The sequence below is a fragment of the Dermacentor silvarum genome, chromosome 1 (assembly GCF_013339745.2).
Source record: "Dermacentor silvarum isolate Dsil-2018 chromosome 1, BIME_Dsil_1.4, whole genome shotgun sequence".
Classification (NCBI taxonomy): Eukaryota; Metazoa; Arthropoda; class Arachnida; order Ixodida; family Ixodidae; genus Dermacentor; species Dermacentor silvarum.
The window spans coordinates 48,179,662-48,195,195 of NC_051154.1; the positions used below are offsets into that span (position 1 = coordinate 48,179,662).

A 15,534-nucleotide genomic window follows, 5' to 3' on the forward strand; every position below is an offset into this window, starting at 1 on the left:
AACATGGAAGGGGTTAGTCTGTTATGCTGCCAGAGCATTATAATGTTTGATCTACTCAAAAAAAAAAAGGGGGGGGGGGGCCTAATATTTTGGTGGTAGAATGTAAAATGTTCATTTGAGAGCAGGATCTAAGCACTTCAAATTTTAGGTTTACTCGGAGATTATAGATCATCATGTCCTTAAAAAAAAATGTAGGAGCTTCAGGTGGTTTTTTTGGGTACAGTGCTGTTTTGGCTTATATTTTGTTGTACATGTTTCAGGTGCTTGCATCAACGTATGTAGCAACCAATGTCAATAAAGTTGTGATTGTTTCATTTTTAAAGCAATCTCACATTAATACAGTGCTATTGTTGTTCATGTGAATGTAGTTTCCACTTTGCTGTTAAGGTATATGTTAAAAACAATGGTTTTCTTTCAGTTTGTGTACATGTAAGTACTTGGGTGTTACTTTGTGCATTTTCATCTGTCTTTTACTGCTTCTCCAGTCCGATGTGATACCAAAGTTAAGGTAAAGCTAGACATGTTGATAGCAATAAATGAAACTACATGTTATGATAACATTGTTAGAAGATAAGCTGCTTTGTGAAAATTGTGTAATAATTTTTCGGTGCTTAGAAGCTTAGTACTCTAGAATGCAAGTCAGCATTTAATTAAATCTTGGTAAAAAGAAAATTTGCCACCTTAAAGATATGCAAGCAAATGTACATGTCAGTGCACAAGATGTTTGCTTTTATAAAATGTTTTCAGCATCTCTGCAGTCTAAACAACTGAATCATTTGTGACGTGATTGTCTGCAATAGATTTTAGTTTCAAGATTAATATAAAAAAAAGTTCTGTGTATATGGCCCATGCAGTATTAAAGGGAAACCAAAGAAAAACAATTAATTAGAAAGTATTCTTTCTGAATTCTTTTTATTAGATATGCAGTAGGTGTGGGCATGAACATGGGCTAAATCAGGTGCCATAGTTCTTTTTAAAAAGCAGTTGTGTTATTATTGATAGCAAAACATGTGACTTGGGTCACGGTCCTCAGCATTCATGAGCTGGTCAATAGGTGCGGAAACTTCATAGGCCCTGCATAGACCCTGTACAGTAGTGGGAGAGGGAGTAGGGGACAATGACTGTCCAAAATGTGCTTTTTCCATTTGAACACTAGTAGTATATAGCATCACTACAATATGCATCGAAAGTATATAGTTTTCTTGACAGGCCTTGTTGCAGAGCCCAACCCAAAAAATAGGTTTACACGAAACTGACCTAAAGCATTGATGCAGGTTCTACAGTTGCATGCCAACTGTGCATAAAACTCCGGCCTAGTAGTACTGGAGCTTTATATGAAGTATTCACACTTACCTAGTAACGATGCAGCTTACCATATGTCACTGGGGATTTTGCCTGCATTTATTTTTTAAATATCTAGAATATGCTAAAATTAATAAAATGCCTTATGAAGTCTGTATGTTAGGCAAGCTTAGACAAATATGGACAAGACACTGTTCTGCAATTGCACTATACGCTTGCAAAATGGGCAAGAGTTTGGCTTCACTGCACAACCCTGCATGCAGCTGCATCTGTCTTTAAAGGTGAGACTAGAAAATAAGTTCTGGAAGCTGTATTAGAAGGTTTGCCTTTGTCAAGGAGGGGGCCGGGCTCTTGCACAATTCACACTTGGTTTACCGCCTCTGCATACATGCCAATGCACTGTAACGAATTTAAGCTGAAGGTTCATAATTAAAAAAAAAATGAATCTCTGGCTTCAATGCGAATTTCCAGAAAGAGAATTGCATCCTCTCCAGAGACTCGCGGAATAAAAGAAAATTTTTTAAAATCCTATGCCCCATTTTTTTAGTGCAATCCTTTACTGACAGCCACCAGGAGGTGGTGGCGTTTTGAGACAGGTTGCCAGCATTTTAACTATATACAGCTTCATTTGCTCTTTTGCCAATAGTTTTCCCTCTTCTAGCCTTATCTTTTGACATTAAACCATTGTGGATGAGCGGCATTGACCTTCTACAACACCGCTGTATGGGTGCTGTGGTTTTTGATCGTGTAGCTGCACTTTCAAGGCTTGTTTCATTTATTGTTTTCTTGAAAGCAGCCAATGTGATAGGTTGCTTTTTAAGATTGGTATAGTTGCTTTCTTAATTGATATTTAGCCCACTGATGGCAAAAAGTTCACAGTAAAAGTTCACAGCATAGGTTAGTGCTCCTCATAACTAGGTTGAAGCTTGATATTGTCTGAGAAAAGCAAATAAGGCACAATTTAGGACTTGGTACATAAGTTTTGTCTGATTAACAGGTCAGTACTTGTTCTTACATTCTGTATAATTCTTCATAATTTTTTTTGTCAATGTGTTCCTCTCTGCTTTCTCAGAAAGGCTGATAGCTTCTAACATTTTGGCACTGTTGAAATATGCTGCCATATTCCTTATGCGTGCACCTAATTGTGAAACTTAATTATTTTCAGTGTCTCACCAGTTACTCTGTTTGTTCTTGACGTGACAAATATTGATAAAAGCCATCTGTAAATGTTTTTAAACAGTGTGTATAAAATTAAAGCTGAATACACAGGAGCTGTGTTAGTGTGGTGGAACCTTGTTTATTTGAAGTGCATAGGGGCCAAGAATTTTATTGAATGAAGCGGGGTTTGAATTAAATTGTGTACTATTCGAAGACATGATGCACAATGTGAATTAGGGGCAGCTGCCCATTCATCTGTGGCATGTGTGCTGTAAGCTTCCAATCGTCCTAAGCTCCTGACTGAATTTGTAGACTGCTAACACTGGGGGGGGGGGGGGGGGGGGCTGGCTGGTGTTGCATAGACTCGCAACCTTGTGGTGATTGATGTGTGTTTGGGAAATGTGAAATAAGTGAACACATGCTATGGGACCAGCGGAATTCTGTGTGATGTTGACATGTGAAAGATGTAGTTGCATTGGTTTTCTTGGGAGATATGTCTTGATAAGATGTGTGGTTATGAATTCTGCATTTTCTTCTTTTTCTTTTTTTTATTATTATGGGAATTATTAGGGAGTTTTAGATTTTGCACACCCAAAGTGTGGGGATGCAAACTGCCGGGTTTTCAAAAGAATGTGAAAAAATATAAAAAAAAGAGAACAACAAAAGTGGTACAAGAAAACGCAAACAGGGCGTGGCGCTTTGGGTGCGCTAAGGTCCCTTTGGGTATCCAAAGCCGTTAGGGTGCACAAAATGTAAAACTCCCTACTAAGTCACCCTTTAAAGACAAAAAAAAGTAAAAAAGTGTGAGAGGGTTTTATGGTCAAAATTGGACCATAAAGACTTGGTTATCTTTCCTTAGTGCTCAATACACTTTACGGGTAGGCTCAGATGGCACAAGATGGAGTGGGAGTCAGTGTAAGGGTCTGTACTCGTCCCTGGCTTTTTGTGAGCAGATTTATATATATATATATATCGGGACGTTGAGCTTGGCTTAGTGGATTGTGGCGCTTTTGGTAAGGGTGAGCCCAGCTTGACCATGTATGGTTCAAGGATGGTCCAAATAGGTCACAATCAGTTACTCTGAAGCATGTAGCTAGGTGTCTGGACCTCCAAAAAAGCTTATTATTATTATTATTATTATTTTTTACAGGATTCGAGCTCAGCAGTTTGCCCTCAGCTATGCTGCTTGATAATTCTCGTCTAGTTCGTAGCCCGTTAAACCAGCAGCAGAGTCGTGTGGCTGCTTGGATCCTGGACTCGTCGGCTATTGACCATGGGAACAAAGGTGCTTCTTTTTCCTTTAAGAGCATGGTTTAGTTTACAAAAGCAGCCATGGCACAAAGTTTATATGGCTCGTGTGGATGGTGGAGCAGATATATTGCATGATTTAGTGTGTTATGCTGGCATTATGTATTATCCATGTCAGCTGCATGGGAGTTCTAAGCTGGGCTAATTGGTTTTCATTCAGGATGGCAAACCATGCAGATCATGGGACAAAGGATATCCAAACCTTTTATAGAGCACACCAGTTTCTGACCAAAAATGGTGACATTTAGCATTTTGTCTCCCCTCAAAAGGGCCTTCACCAGGCCCCACTGAAAATTTTGGTTATATACTGGAAGTTGTAAGGCTCCAGCTAGGGAGCATTTTACTGAAATGAATTTTTCAAATTGGTTCTTTATTGAAGAAGATGGAAGAAACTGAAATGGTCACATTGCCATGCCGCCAAAAGGTGAGCCTTACAGCCAACTGACACACTATTCCCCCTAGCTTCGACTAGCGTCCACAAGTGAGATTCCTTCCCTGATTTCTGCCATACCAAACCCGAGGAACTGCGCCATTGTGCACGTCACACGCCCCACCTCATTTTTTTTCTGTTCCTTTGCTGCATAGCACTAGGAGTGGCGTCCTTCCAGTGGTGGCACTGCACATTCCACATTGGATGATTTGCTGACCTTGATGACGTTGCAGGCAGTGTTTCTTATGTATAGGCATTATTGCGCTTGACCTTGACTCTCTGGCTGGAAGCAGGGCTTCCTCGAGAGGAAGGTTGTGCATGCTCTTATTTGAAATTTCAGTTGTTTTCATGACGTGCATCTGCAGTCAGGATTGTCTACACAAGATCTATGCATCGCGCTTGTCTGTTTGCAAAGCCTAAGCCTATAAGGGCCTCTCACCAAGTTGGGGTATTGCACATGTACAATTGTGGTGCATAGGTCACATGGTGATAATTCTGTTGGCAAAGTATTATACCGATGTACGCCACAAAAACAGCTGAAAATTAAAATAAAAGCCCACACGCTCTTCTTCTTGAAGGATGCACTCTGGCTGTCAGCAAGGTGATGTCACACACACATGGTGATTCCATGCTGCATGCCACCAGCAGCAGACAAATGGCCAGCAGCTGCAGGATTAACTCGAGGATTTTCATGAAATGCAGAGTGCGCAGAACTGCAAGGGACAGAGGTGGTCTCTTGGCTCTGATATGGGAGAAGGCAGGAGAGGAATGTTGCACTCAAGCACTGGTCGAGCCAACTGGAGTGAGCCTCCGCGTGGAGTGTGTAGCTCACCTCCTTGCACCACTGCTTTACAACATTTATTTGTTTGTGTCTCACCTTTTACCCTTTTTTTAAAAAAAAAGTTCTTGGGGGAAAGCGCTCCCTGCATGGCCCTTTACAATTCCTAGTGTATAACCAAAATTTCCAATGAGGCCTGGTGAGAGGCACATTCAGTTGTAGAAACACCTTTAATTTGATAATTTTGATGCTGGGGACAAGATAAGCAATAGACAATAAAGCCAAAGAAAGCATAGGGGAAATTTATTGTTAAGTTTAATTGAAATGTAATTTTCTATATTTAATTGTGTAAGCTAAAGGGAAATGTGATGAAAAGATAACTTGCTGCAGGTGGGAGCCGAACCCACACGCTCCGCATTATGTATGCTGTGCTTTACCAATTAAGCTACCGCTGCATCAACTTTCTTGGGTACTTGTGTAGTATGTGTACAAAATTAGCCTGAGAGAGTTAGCCAGATCCGCTCACGGCTGAGGTGACAGATGTGGGACATCCTTCTCTTTAACTGCAGCAGTCACATACTCTGTGAGGGCTGTGGCTTTTAGAGTTGTGCAAATAAAATAGCACAGTTAAAGAGGCATGAATTGAAGTATACTTAAAAGTTCAGCATTGTTGCATTAATGTGAAAAATAAATTAACAGCTTCCAGCTGTCTTCTATTGGTTAACCAGAGTTGTCCTACATTTTTCTGTTCTTTTTTCTGTGAGCTTGTTGTTATTTTTTCTGTGAGCTGATTTGCATCTTGCATACATGTTATTGCTAGTGTTTGTGAATATGTTTACTATTTGCCATATTATGAGGTGCACTTGTACCAGTACTAAGGCATAGAGGTGTGCTTGGGCACTTTCAGAAATAAATGAAATGAATGAAGTAAAATGAATGAGCATATTCCAATTTGTCATTCCCATTCCCAAACAACCCAAAGCTTAATGGGGCCATAGTATGTTGGGACCATAGGCAGGTAGCAGATTGGAGATGTCTGAGTAGCGTTTTTGATGCAGCAAATCTTGTTTTGTCTGTGTCTTGCCATTCTAGATGCTTCAATGCTCCAAGAGAAGCTGTTCCATTTATCGAATCTACTGCAGCTGATTGAAAACAGTCCAGGCGCAATGTCTTCAAATTACCTTGAGGTGAGTTTTTGCTTTAATGCCAAGGGAAGTGAAAGTAGTGTATGTAGCAGTAAGTGCTGCTATAAATTTGAAAATATGAAATGCATAATCCTGCTTGATCACTTACTTCATGACTACAGTATGGAATGGATCTAGTCTCAGTACGATAGTGGTTATGTAGTAACAATATCTCAACCCAAAATGCTTGTGCGTCGTTATCAAATGGTGTTCGTATGTTTCATTTTCATCTAAGTATAGCCAACCAAGTTGCTCACCTCAGCAGTGCCTTCACTATTAAAAGTTCAGCCGTCCCTGTGCTCTCAGTGGTGAAGTGGATTTAATTTATTTAGCTGCAAAGGCATGTGTCGTCACATATGGTATACTTTATGAAGTTATACATGCACTGAAAGGTTAAAAGTATAAACACATATATTCTTAAAAACAGGATACTAGGGCAGTGATTATTGTGTAGCGCGTCAGATTTACAGCAGTCTGACTCTGAAGCTTGACATATGGCCAGGAACAACCAAGACCGGTATTCCTAGAGTTTTCCGAAGGCTTGCTGCCTAAGGAAAAGAAAAGAAAGAAAGAAAAAAAAAAAAACTGGAAAGAGAATGAGAGAGAAATTATTCAGATGTACCTTTGTCTTCCCATATTTCCAGATCCCTGAGATGGAGCATGTAGTTGGAGGTCAGAAGAAAGATCGCAAGCGGTTCCACCTGAAGCGCATTCGAAGAGGCAAAAAGGACTCTGAGCCAGGTGTTGCAAGCAAAGGGGGCAGCAGTGGGAGCAGCAGCAGCGGGAAGCCACCACTCAATGTGGAAATAACAGTGTCACAGGATGCAGCTGGCACTAATGATATTTTTGCCAGCATGGACAACCTGACGGAAGCAAATCGCTCTGAAAAGTCGGTAAGAAACATTGTTAATCCTTCATACCGACTTCGTAGCAATCCATAATTACAAAGTGACCATGCTTCTGACTTGACTTTATTTGCAAAAATGTTTTGGGGAGAAATTAGTATGTCTTAGGTTAAAGGGACATCAAAGACAAAAATAAGTTGAGCTATGTTTGTAAATACCTTTCTAGAGGCCACTCTTACTGTGAGAGGAGGCTTGATAAGATGGAGGATGATGCCATCTTGAAGTTCCCGCACCAGCTAGACATAACGTCATAGAAATTTGATGGCATCTGATTGGGCCTGGTTAAATTTTTATCAGCAAAGATGGACTAGATTGTATTTTAAAGGAGCCAACGATTGAACTTGGCAAATTTCTAGAACTTTTGTGGTGCCTCAACCTAAATTTGGAAAAAGATACCTTGTAATCCATAACGTCAGCCTGATGTACCAGTGCTTAGGTTCCGGCACCAAATTTTAAAAATGGTACTTTGGTTTTCATTTTCTTTTCTAGTAATCAACCTCTTACCATGAAATTAATGAAAATGCAGTTTTGAAAGAATACTTTGTAATATTTTGTCTCTCTAAACTGATTTGGTGTTTCTCTTCAGTGTCCCGTTAAAGAGGCAGGCAATGAGTAAATGCATGTTGCTTATTGTATAAGTGATGGGAAGCAAGGGCCGATTGCTGGTGGCTTCAAAGGGCAAATAGAAAGTGATGCACATGACAGTGTGTGTACGCGCTTTGGCTACTGCTGTAAATTTTTTTCTCTTTGATATTATTTTCATTGATATTTAAGTTTACCTGGAGCATTTTAAAGCTATTGTTAAAGACGACATGTCACTTTAGTAAAAGTAGTTTTGTAAGCTAGTGCAGATCTTGCATTTGCAGTGGCTTTCTCATTTACAAAAAGTCAGCCGATGTTCTTGGTGTTTACATTTCCTTTAAATAAAGAATGTCTTTCAGTGCATTGCTGTAGATATGCTAGAAAGCAGTGGTCATCAGTGAAAAAATGTAAATCAGACAGTAAATAAAAGAAGTTGAAGAAATTAATTCAATTTAGAGCCTGTGCACTTTCCTAATGATTGTTAATTCGCATGCCTACAAACAATTTCGATGTGGACGCATATGTGATTACTGCTCATAGGATATGGGTTGAAGGCCAAGGGAGGAAACACCTTTCTCTCATAAAATAACTTGTTCTATTTGATGTGCACTTTGGTGGAACTTCATATTGGAACACAAACCTTTTTGCACAACAATGGGCTGGTTGCATGAGCATCGATGGTGCATGCAATGTACTATGGCCTATGGTCACTGATGCACTGTAATCTCTGCGAGGGGATACATGTGACTTTCTCAGTTTTTTGTGGCACTTGATGTGACGCCTTTTGACCCCTTTCACACTGTCATTTGAGTGCATGCGGCTTGTACAAACACATGTGCATAAACATAAAGGGAGACACAGATGATAGTCTATAGTTAATTTGCTCTTGCTTCTGGATCTGTAAACAATTTAAGAGGAGTCACACAAAAAGGATGTTCTTTCCAAATCATAAAAACTGCTTATGGCTGAAAAAAAGTTGCCTCGTTCCAAGACATTACTTAGATTTAATCCTGAAATCATCTTGGAAAAGGGGCTGGAGGGTTGGGGGAGGATGAAACATCTGCGCTGTTCATGCAGCAGATTGCATGTCGCAGTCTTTGAGGAAGCAGTGTTGTATGCTGCGCATTATTTTTTCAGTCGCATTGATACCCAAAAATTAATTTACACACCATTGTGATTATGTGGGTGGAAAAAAGTAGTTTGCTACTTTTGTTCTTTCATGAATGGTGGCTGCATTGGTTGTTTTATACTGCAGCAATTGAGAGGAAATAATGTCGAACCTGGGCACATCGAGCCTTGTTAAATTCTATTATATACCTGATGTAGAACAATTTGTGCACATAGTGAAGCTTCAGTGAGAATACATTGCTTGTGAAACGTATGGCTTCATGGAGGGAAAATTTTATTCACACGCTCTGTAAGTTGGCTTTTCTGTGTGGAACAGGCCTCTATTGCACCTGTCATGAAAGAAAAAGAAAGAAAAGGCATTTTTTTTTTACCTTCCACTATGGTGTGTACCATGTGCAATTTCTCATGCCGTGGCTGTGCACCAAGCAGTGCCATGCCAACAACCCCTTGAGGAACAGGATGAAGAAATGCATATTCATCAACCAGTGTAGTGCATGTTGGCCCTTGCATACTGAACAGTGGACAGGCGAGCTCATGATGCTAGAAAATTTGCACAACAGCTAATCAGTGTTTCTTCTGGTAAAGTAAGTTCATTGAGAAAACTTTAAAAACCTCAGTGTCACTTGTGTTTTAGTACTAGTGAAATATCAAAACACTGTATATCAAGATATAATACAATATATCAAATTTGCAGGTGCTTCCTTGCAAGTTTGTATTTTGAGTCTGAAAATGTTAGAAGTACACGCTTCAGTTTCAACTGATCTGCCAAATTTTTTCCATGGTGGATGTCTTTTGGTCTGTGTTGTTCAGTTAAACTGGTAAGTTAGACGCGTGCGCATTATAGCTAAAAAAGAAATGGTAATCATGGATTGGTTGTGAATAAGGGATGTGTAGGACCCTCTGCCACTGTTCTGTGTGTAAAAATTAACTGCACAAATGTTTTTTTAAATTCTAGGATGGACCTGCAATGCTTTCAATTCGGGACATGGGCTACCTGAGTTGTTCACACCCTTCATTGGCATCAGATGGGACACTGGTTGGCCCTGTGCCCGACAGCACTGCTCTGGCTGCATACTGTTCATACGACACTACGGGTGTCTTCAAGCACATGGAGCAGTTTCTCTCTCTGGCTAAGGAAGGTGTGTACAGTTCCCCTTGCATGATATACAGTGCTATGAACCATACGATTGTAAACTTTGCTGGTTTTATTTTTCATGTAGTGCATTCGGGCCTGCGAACCATGCTACGCAGCTTACAAACCGAGCGGGAGCGCCTCAAGCAGCATTTGGAGTCGGAGAGCGCTGCCAGCTGTGGCAGCAATGTTGCATTGATTGCAAACCTTAAGAATGCACTGACACAGGTGGACACAGTTGCTTACTTTCTTTTTCTTTCTGCACATTCTTTTAATTTAGGTTAGACGTCATGTAATATTTTGTTCCAGGCGGTTCAGCAGAACTATGAGCTTCGAACCTGCCTTAAGAAGATCCATGAAGAGACTGATCCATCAGCTTTCCCAGCACCTGATGGATCTGCTGCAGAAAGTTTTGATGAGCCAACGGTGAGCTTTGTTCACTTGCCAAGTGACATAACATTAATGCAGCGCTCGCTATTTATCTCCTACTTCTTGCCAAATTCTGTGCACAGCTTTTGTCAGTAACTTGGAGCTTGCTCACTGTGTCACCTAAGACCATGCCAACCTCTGTAATGAGTATTATTGTTGCATCCCGAGTATGCGAAAACTCTGGAAAGCATTAACTCATACTTGCCCTCTTGAGCTTTAGAACATTGGGGATGCCATTGGAGACAGCGTGGAGTTAAAAGTGAGGCAAATGTATGTTTTTGTCATTCAGGCTATGTTTATATTGCTTGTTCACTATTGTGGTGATATTATTTTGGCTGGGGTAAGAGGTGCAAAATGGTCCACACTAAAAGAAGCTGAAGGCTGAGTCATGCTTTTGATAAAATTTCACTCAGTAATTTGAAAAAAAAAAAAAAAAAATCATGAAGTGGTTTAAGTGCCATACTTTTCCTTGCTGTACAAAGGGTGGCAGGTGAAATATAGCCCTGGGCATCATGTGGAAAAGAGCGTCTGTCATTCATCAGCCATGTGCTTCGGTGTGAACGTTCAGCTAGTCCATTGAGCAGAACCGTTGGCAGGAAAACTTGACATTAACTGACCTTGCACATGTCTCACCTCAGCTTGTGCATCAACCTGTGCAGCAGTCGGTGTCACACGAGAGCTCGTCTGCACTGTCAACATCGGAGTTCTTTGATGCAGCTGAAAAGTTGTCACTGAGCAGCTCTTCTTCAGAGGAAGAAGAAGAGGAGGAAGGCAGCTTTTGCAGCGAGGTGTCTGATGACGGCACTGAATATGCACCCGGTGCTGAGGGCAACCTCAGAGACCGCCCGCCACTGTCTCAGGGGCGCCGTTCAAAGCTGCCAGCTCCCAAACCTGATGCAGGTGATACAAGCCTGTGGAACTTATTGTGTAAAAACATTGGCAAAGATTTGTCCAAAGTGAGCATGCCGGTGACCATCAACGAGCCCCTAAACATGTTACAAGTAAGGCTTTTCTTGAAAAACATCATTATAAATGAATTTACTCATGGACTCTCAGTATAAATTGAAATGCAAGCAGGGAAAAGTAGACCAGAATAACTTGAAAGTGTGAATTCTTTGCATCTGGTCACTAGACATATTGTAGCCCCACAGCTCCATATCCAAGAATAAATTATGCCAGTATCACACACGTTGCAAATGTAAAGACACATTTTAGTCTGCTGTGATTTGTTTGCACTTCAATTTGTGCCGCTAGTCCAGTCATTTGGAGTATTTGTTGAGTTGCTTACACCTCTGTAAGGTGGTGAGGCTGTCAGATTGTAAATTAAATTATCTATGCTCATAGTAAGTAGCGCCCTTTAACAGGTTACTTGTGGTAGCTGTAATCTGCATGGGCACTGCTTTTCCATTATACATTTCGTTAATCCAGTGCAGTTCTACAGTGGAACCTCGTTGATACTATTCTGCATAATATGTTTTTCGGGATAAGTTTCTTTTTTTTCCCCGATAATATGATTTGGTTGGATAATATGTTGGATGATAGGATTTTCGGATGATATGCTTTATTTTCCGGTTCCCGTGAAGATCGTATCAACAATTTTTCAATGTAGTAATTTTTCTGCACTGCATTTTCCTGCACTGCATTTTCCTGCAGTGCAGAAAAATGCAGCAATGTATTTTGCCACACATTTTGCATACATATTTCTCAAAACTGGTGCAAGGCACAAGATTTGCAGCAATGTGCATGCCCTAATTGATAATGGCTGGCTTCAATTTTGCAATAATGTGCCCCCTTTTGGTGATTAGAAAGTTAGTCACTTTTAATGAAATACCAACCATTTGTGGTTGTCGCATTGATCCTGACTTCTGCTGTTGCAGATTATGTGTTGCAGAATAAATTGTCCCTTAATCTCTGCTGCACTGTGTTTAATGATCAGTTGCAGTCTTCCCTAAAATAGCTGGTGTAAAACACTGCAGGTCTTTGTGCCAACTGGCTAGGGCTGTTTAAAGCATTTCATCAGAGGCACACAGAAATGGTTGGCTTTTTAATTTAACATTGTTCATGGCACATGGCTGAGGAGAGTTCATGTAGTGTCTGTGAAGTATGTATGCAGTGCTCGAAGTGTGTTGAACATTCCTTTTAACTGAGTGCCAAGGAGCAGGCTGTGTCATCTGCTTTTTATGCGCTCATTGGCCTGATGTGTGTGGCAGATTTCTTAGCACAATGCATGCTTTCAGTCCATATTTTCTTTGTACTTTTTAAGGCCTCCATACCACTAAGCCATGAATGACAATCTGTTTGTACTGACAGTGCTGATATTTGAACAAAGCAAACCGTTGTGATGGGCAGTGACCGTTATGAGAGGCAGTGACACTCTCATTAGCTGAATAACTAAATATAAATAACTGTTTACCTATTGCATTGAAGCAGTTGATCATAATTTAGAACCATTAGTCCCTACTGAGTGCTCCATTAACTGCTTCTGAATTTTCAAAAACGATGCTACTTACTGACATGATAGCTTTTGTCTTGCAGCTTTTCCTGCTGAATTGTGCTCACTCACTTTCAATAATTTTAAGTTCAATGCACTGCACTTGCAGACACCTTATGAATGGTTCCAGAACAAGTGCTTGTAAACACTGGTCAGCAGATGACAATGAGTCTGCATCATTGCATTGAGCACATAGTGAGGGCATACTCTTGAACATAGAAGTTGCGCTATTTTTCAGCTGACTTTGTTTTATGCATCAAATGAGCCAGAATTCATCAACTTATTTTGTGCAAATGTAACAGTATTACCAGATTGCACACTCGGGGGACAGTATGTGTATGATTATAATGAATTACTTACGATCAAGCTCAAAGATATCAAATTCCAAAGGCCATCACAAAGAATGAAAGAAAGTAGGTAGTTTCATATAGGTGGCCATAATGCTTTGATGGTACATTAGCACGGAATTTTGAAGGAGATATTTTTGCTGTTTGAAATATTTAGGTCCAACATAAGGGGGATTACTTTTGTTAAGGCTAATCATTTACAACATAAACCACTGTTAAAAGTACTTATGTATGTCATGTGCCATCTTTATCACTTATCGATGCGCTGAGATCTCCTGCATAAACAACACAGCTTTTTCTTTTGAATTTGGCAGTCATTGCGCATCCTTGTTTGTAATGTCGTTCTTGCAAAACTGTTGGATATGGTGTCTGTGTCCTTTGTATCTCCATTTTTTCAGAACTAGCAAATTAGTTTGTGCATTCTGATCAGTGCAGTCAGAATGGCAAATAAATATAACAGTGTAGTCAGGTGGCGCTTTTATACAATGGAAAAAAGCAGAATAGGGTGTCTTTTACTATTTTTACATGCAGGCATGCTTGTTTATTGCAAGAAGCCTATGGTTTAATTTTTTTTTTTTTTCTATAGAGACTGTGTGAGGAACTGGAATACAGTGACCTGTTAGATAAAGCAGCTGCAACTGAAGACCATTATGATCGAATGGTGAGTATGTTATTGGGCTGCATGAGTTACTTGGGCGAGTTAGTCAAATGATATTTTGTCCTATCTGTTTGTCTAATATGGTTGCATGAAATTATGTAGGCTAATACTTCATGTGGCTCCCAGTTCGTAAGAGTAAAGAATTTTTATCTTTTGAAATGGTGTTATATTCATGAGAACAAGTTACATATTACTATTGCTTTTGTTGACTTCCATTTTATTTCATCTAACTTAATCATGCTGGCTGAAGTGCTCAGCCTCAGGCTTCTCGTAAACTAGTATTACAAAATTTGATCGTTTTTTCACAAACAATAACTTGAAGAATCTTTTTCTTGTAGATTTTTATGAAGTATTTTCTCAAATGAAGCACTACCCTTCCTTCTCTTTTTGTTTCATCGTGGCTGTGAAATCAAAGTAACGAAGCGGAAGGTGCCAGCTAAATTTGAATTAGACAAAACAATATTGCTAAGTCCGAGCGGGTGCTGTCATTTTTATACGGAGAAGCTGAGAATACTGAGACCGAAGTCATTTGGAGCTTGATAAAATTTAAGGTCGACTTGGTAAGTTTCGTCACAACATTTTTTGTGGTGGAGGGTATAAGTTTTAAAATTCAGAGTGCTTGGATTTGGCAAAACATGGCATCTACAGTACCGTATTTCCCAGTGTATAAGTCGGATTTTTTCCCCCGAATTTTTCGTTGGTGCGTCTTATAAAATGGTGCGACTTATATACGTTTTTTTTTGTGTTTTTTTTTTTTTCGGAGAAACTGCTGTCAAAATGGGATTGGATGCTATGACCACGCGAAGCGTGCTGGGTTGACCCCCTCTGGCAGTTGCTACGGATTTTGTGCGCGCTATGGAGGTACTGGGTTCTAGTGATCGAGTTGCCGAGCATGTTGAGTTGCCGAGCACCGTGCGAGAAGGACGGAGCAGCAATGCAAGCGACGGCAGGCCGAACATGAGTCGACCAACCCCGAAGTCATATCTGCAGATCGCTTTCAAGATACGGTGCGCAGTCGCTGCGCAAACTACGCAGTTGCTACCAGAATACAAGCCACCCCCCCCGCTCCTTTCCGTGCTGCCTTCTCTCTTTCCTTCCTTGTGCGCAATTCGGCTCACTGTCTCACTGTCGCACGCTTTTACTCGCACATACAACATACAGCGCACGGGGACAATGTTATCGCCCTTGGACTTTATACAGAACATCACGGCGACCACGACGGCAGAAATGTGCCTGGAGTGTCCATATCATTGCTATACCAATTATATAGGAATAGCCCGCATACGCTTGCGCGTGACCCGCGTTCACGAAGTGAAACGTCCCTGTCATTTTTTAAAAATCGCTTACCGAACGAATAGGTGCGTCTTATACACTGGTGCGACTTATGTATGTATTTTTTCAGAAAAACTGCCGTTTTGTAGGGGGGTGCGACTTATACAAAGGTGCGAATCATAGACAGGAAAGTACGGTATATGGGGTGATCATTTTTATGTTTTTCAGAATTTTTGAAACTCGCCTGTTGCAAATAACAATTCTAGTCCTTGAGCTGGAAAATTCAGGGAAGTGCACATTACTTGCACGAGAAATCAAAACACATATTCAACCAACTTCAAAAAATTACGAATTAACTTCTTAATTACTTTACAGCGAATATTGCAATTTACATATTGTAGCTGGTGAGTTTGCAAGGCGTATCCACTTG

General features: G+C 40.4%; 1 protein-coding gene across 5 annotated transcripts in view; it reads left to right on the forward strand.

The window, feature by feature from the left end:
• LOC119462347 (oxysterol-binding protein-related protein 6-like) overlaps positions 1 to 15,534 on the forward strand; it is a 131,900-nt gene that overhangs the window by 87,881 nt on the left and 28,485 nt on the right. For 4 of the 5 annotated variants that reach the window (XM_037723697.2, XM_049667632.1, XM_037723692.2 and 1 more), the window contains exons 7-14: positions 3,611 to 3,745; positions 6,069 to 6,163; positions 6,805 to 7,053; positions 9,731 to 9,914; positions 9,996 to 10,135; positions 10,217 to 10,333; positions 10,975 to 11,337; positions 13,761 to 13,835. In XM_037723697.2, coding sequence (XP_037579625.1) covers positions 3,611 to 3,745; positions 6,069 to 6,163; positions 6,805 to 7,053; positions 9,731 to 9,914; positions 9,996 to 10,135; positions 10,217 to 10,333; positions 10,975 to 11,337; positions 13,761 to 13,835 — 1,358 coding nt within the window. The remainder of the gene's footprint in view (positions 1 to 3,610; positions 3,746 to 6,068; positions 6,164 to 6,804; positions 7,054 to 9,730; positions 9,915 to 9,995; positions 10,136 to 10,216; positions 10,334 to 10,974; positions 11,338 to 13,760; positions 13,836 to 15,534) is intronic. The other variant, XM_037723709.2, reaches the window with a different exon arrangement.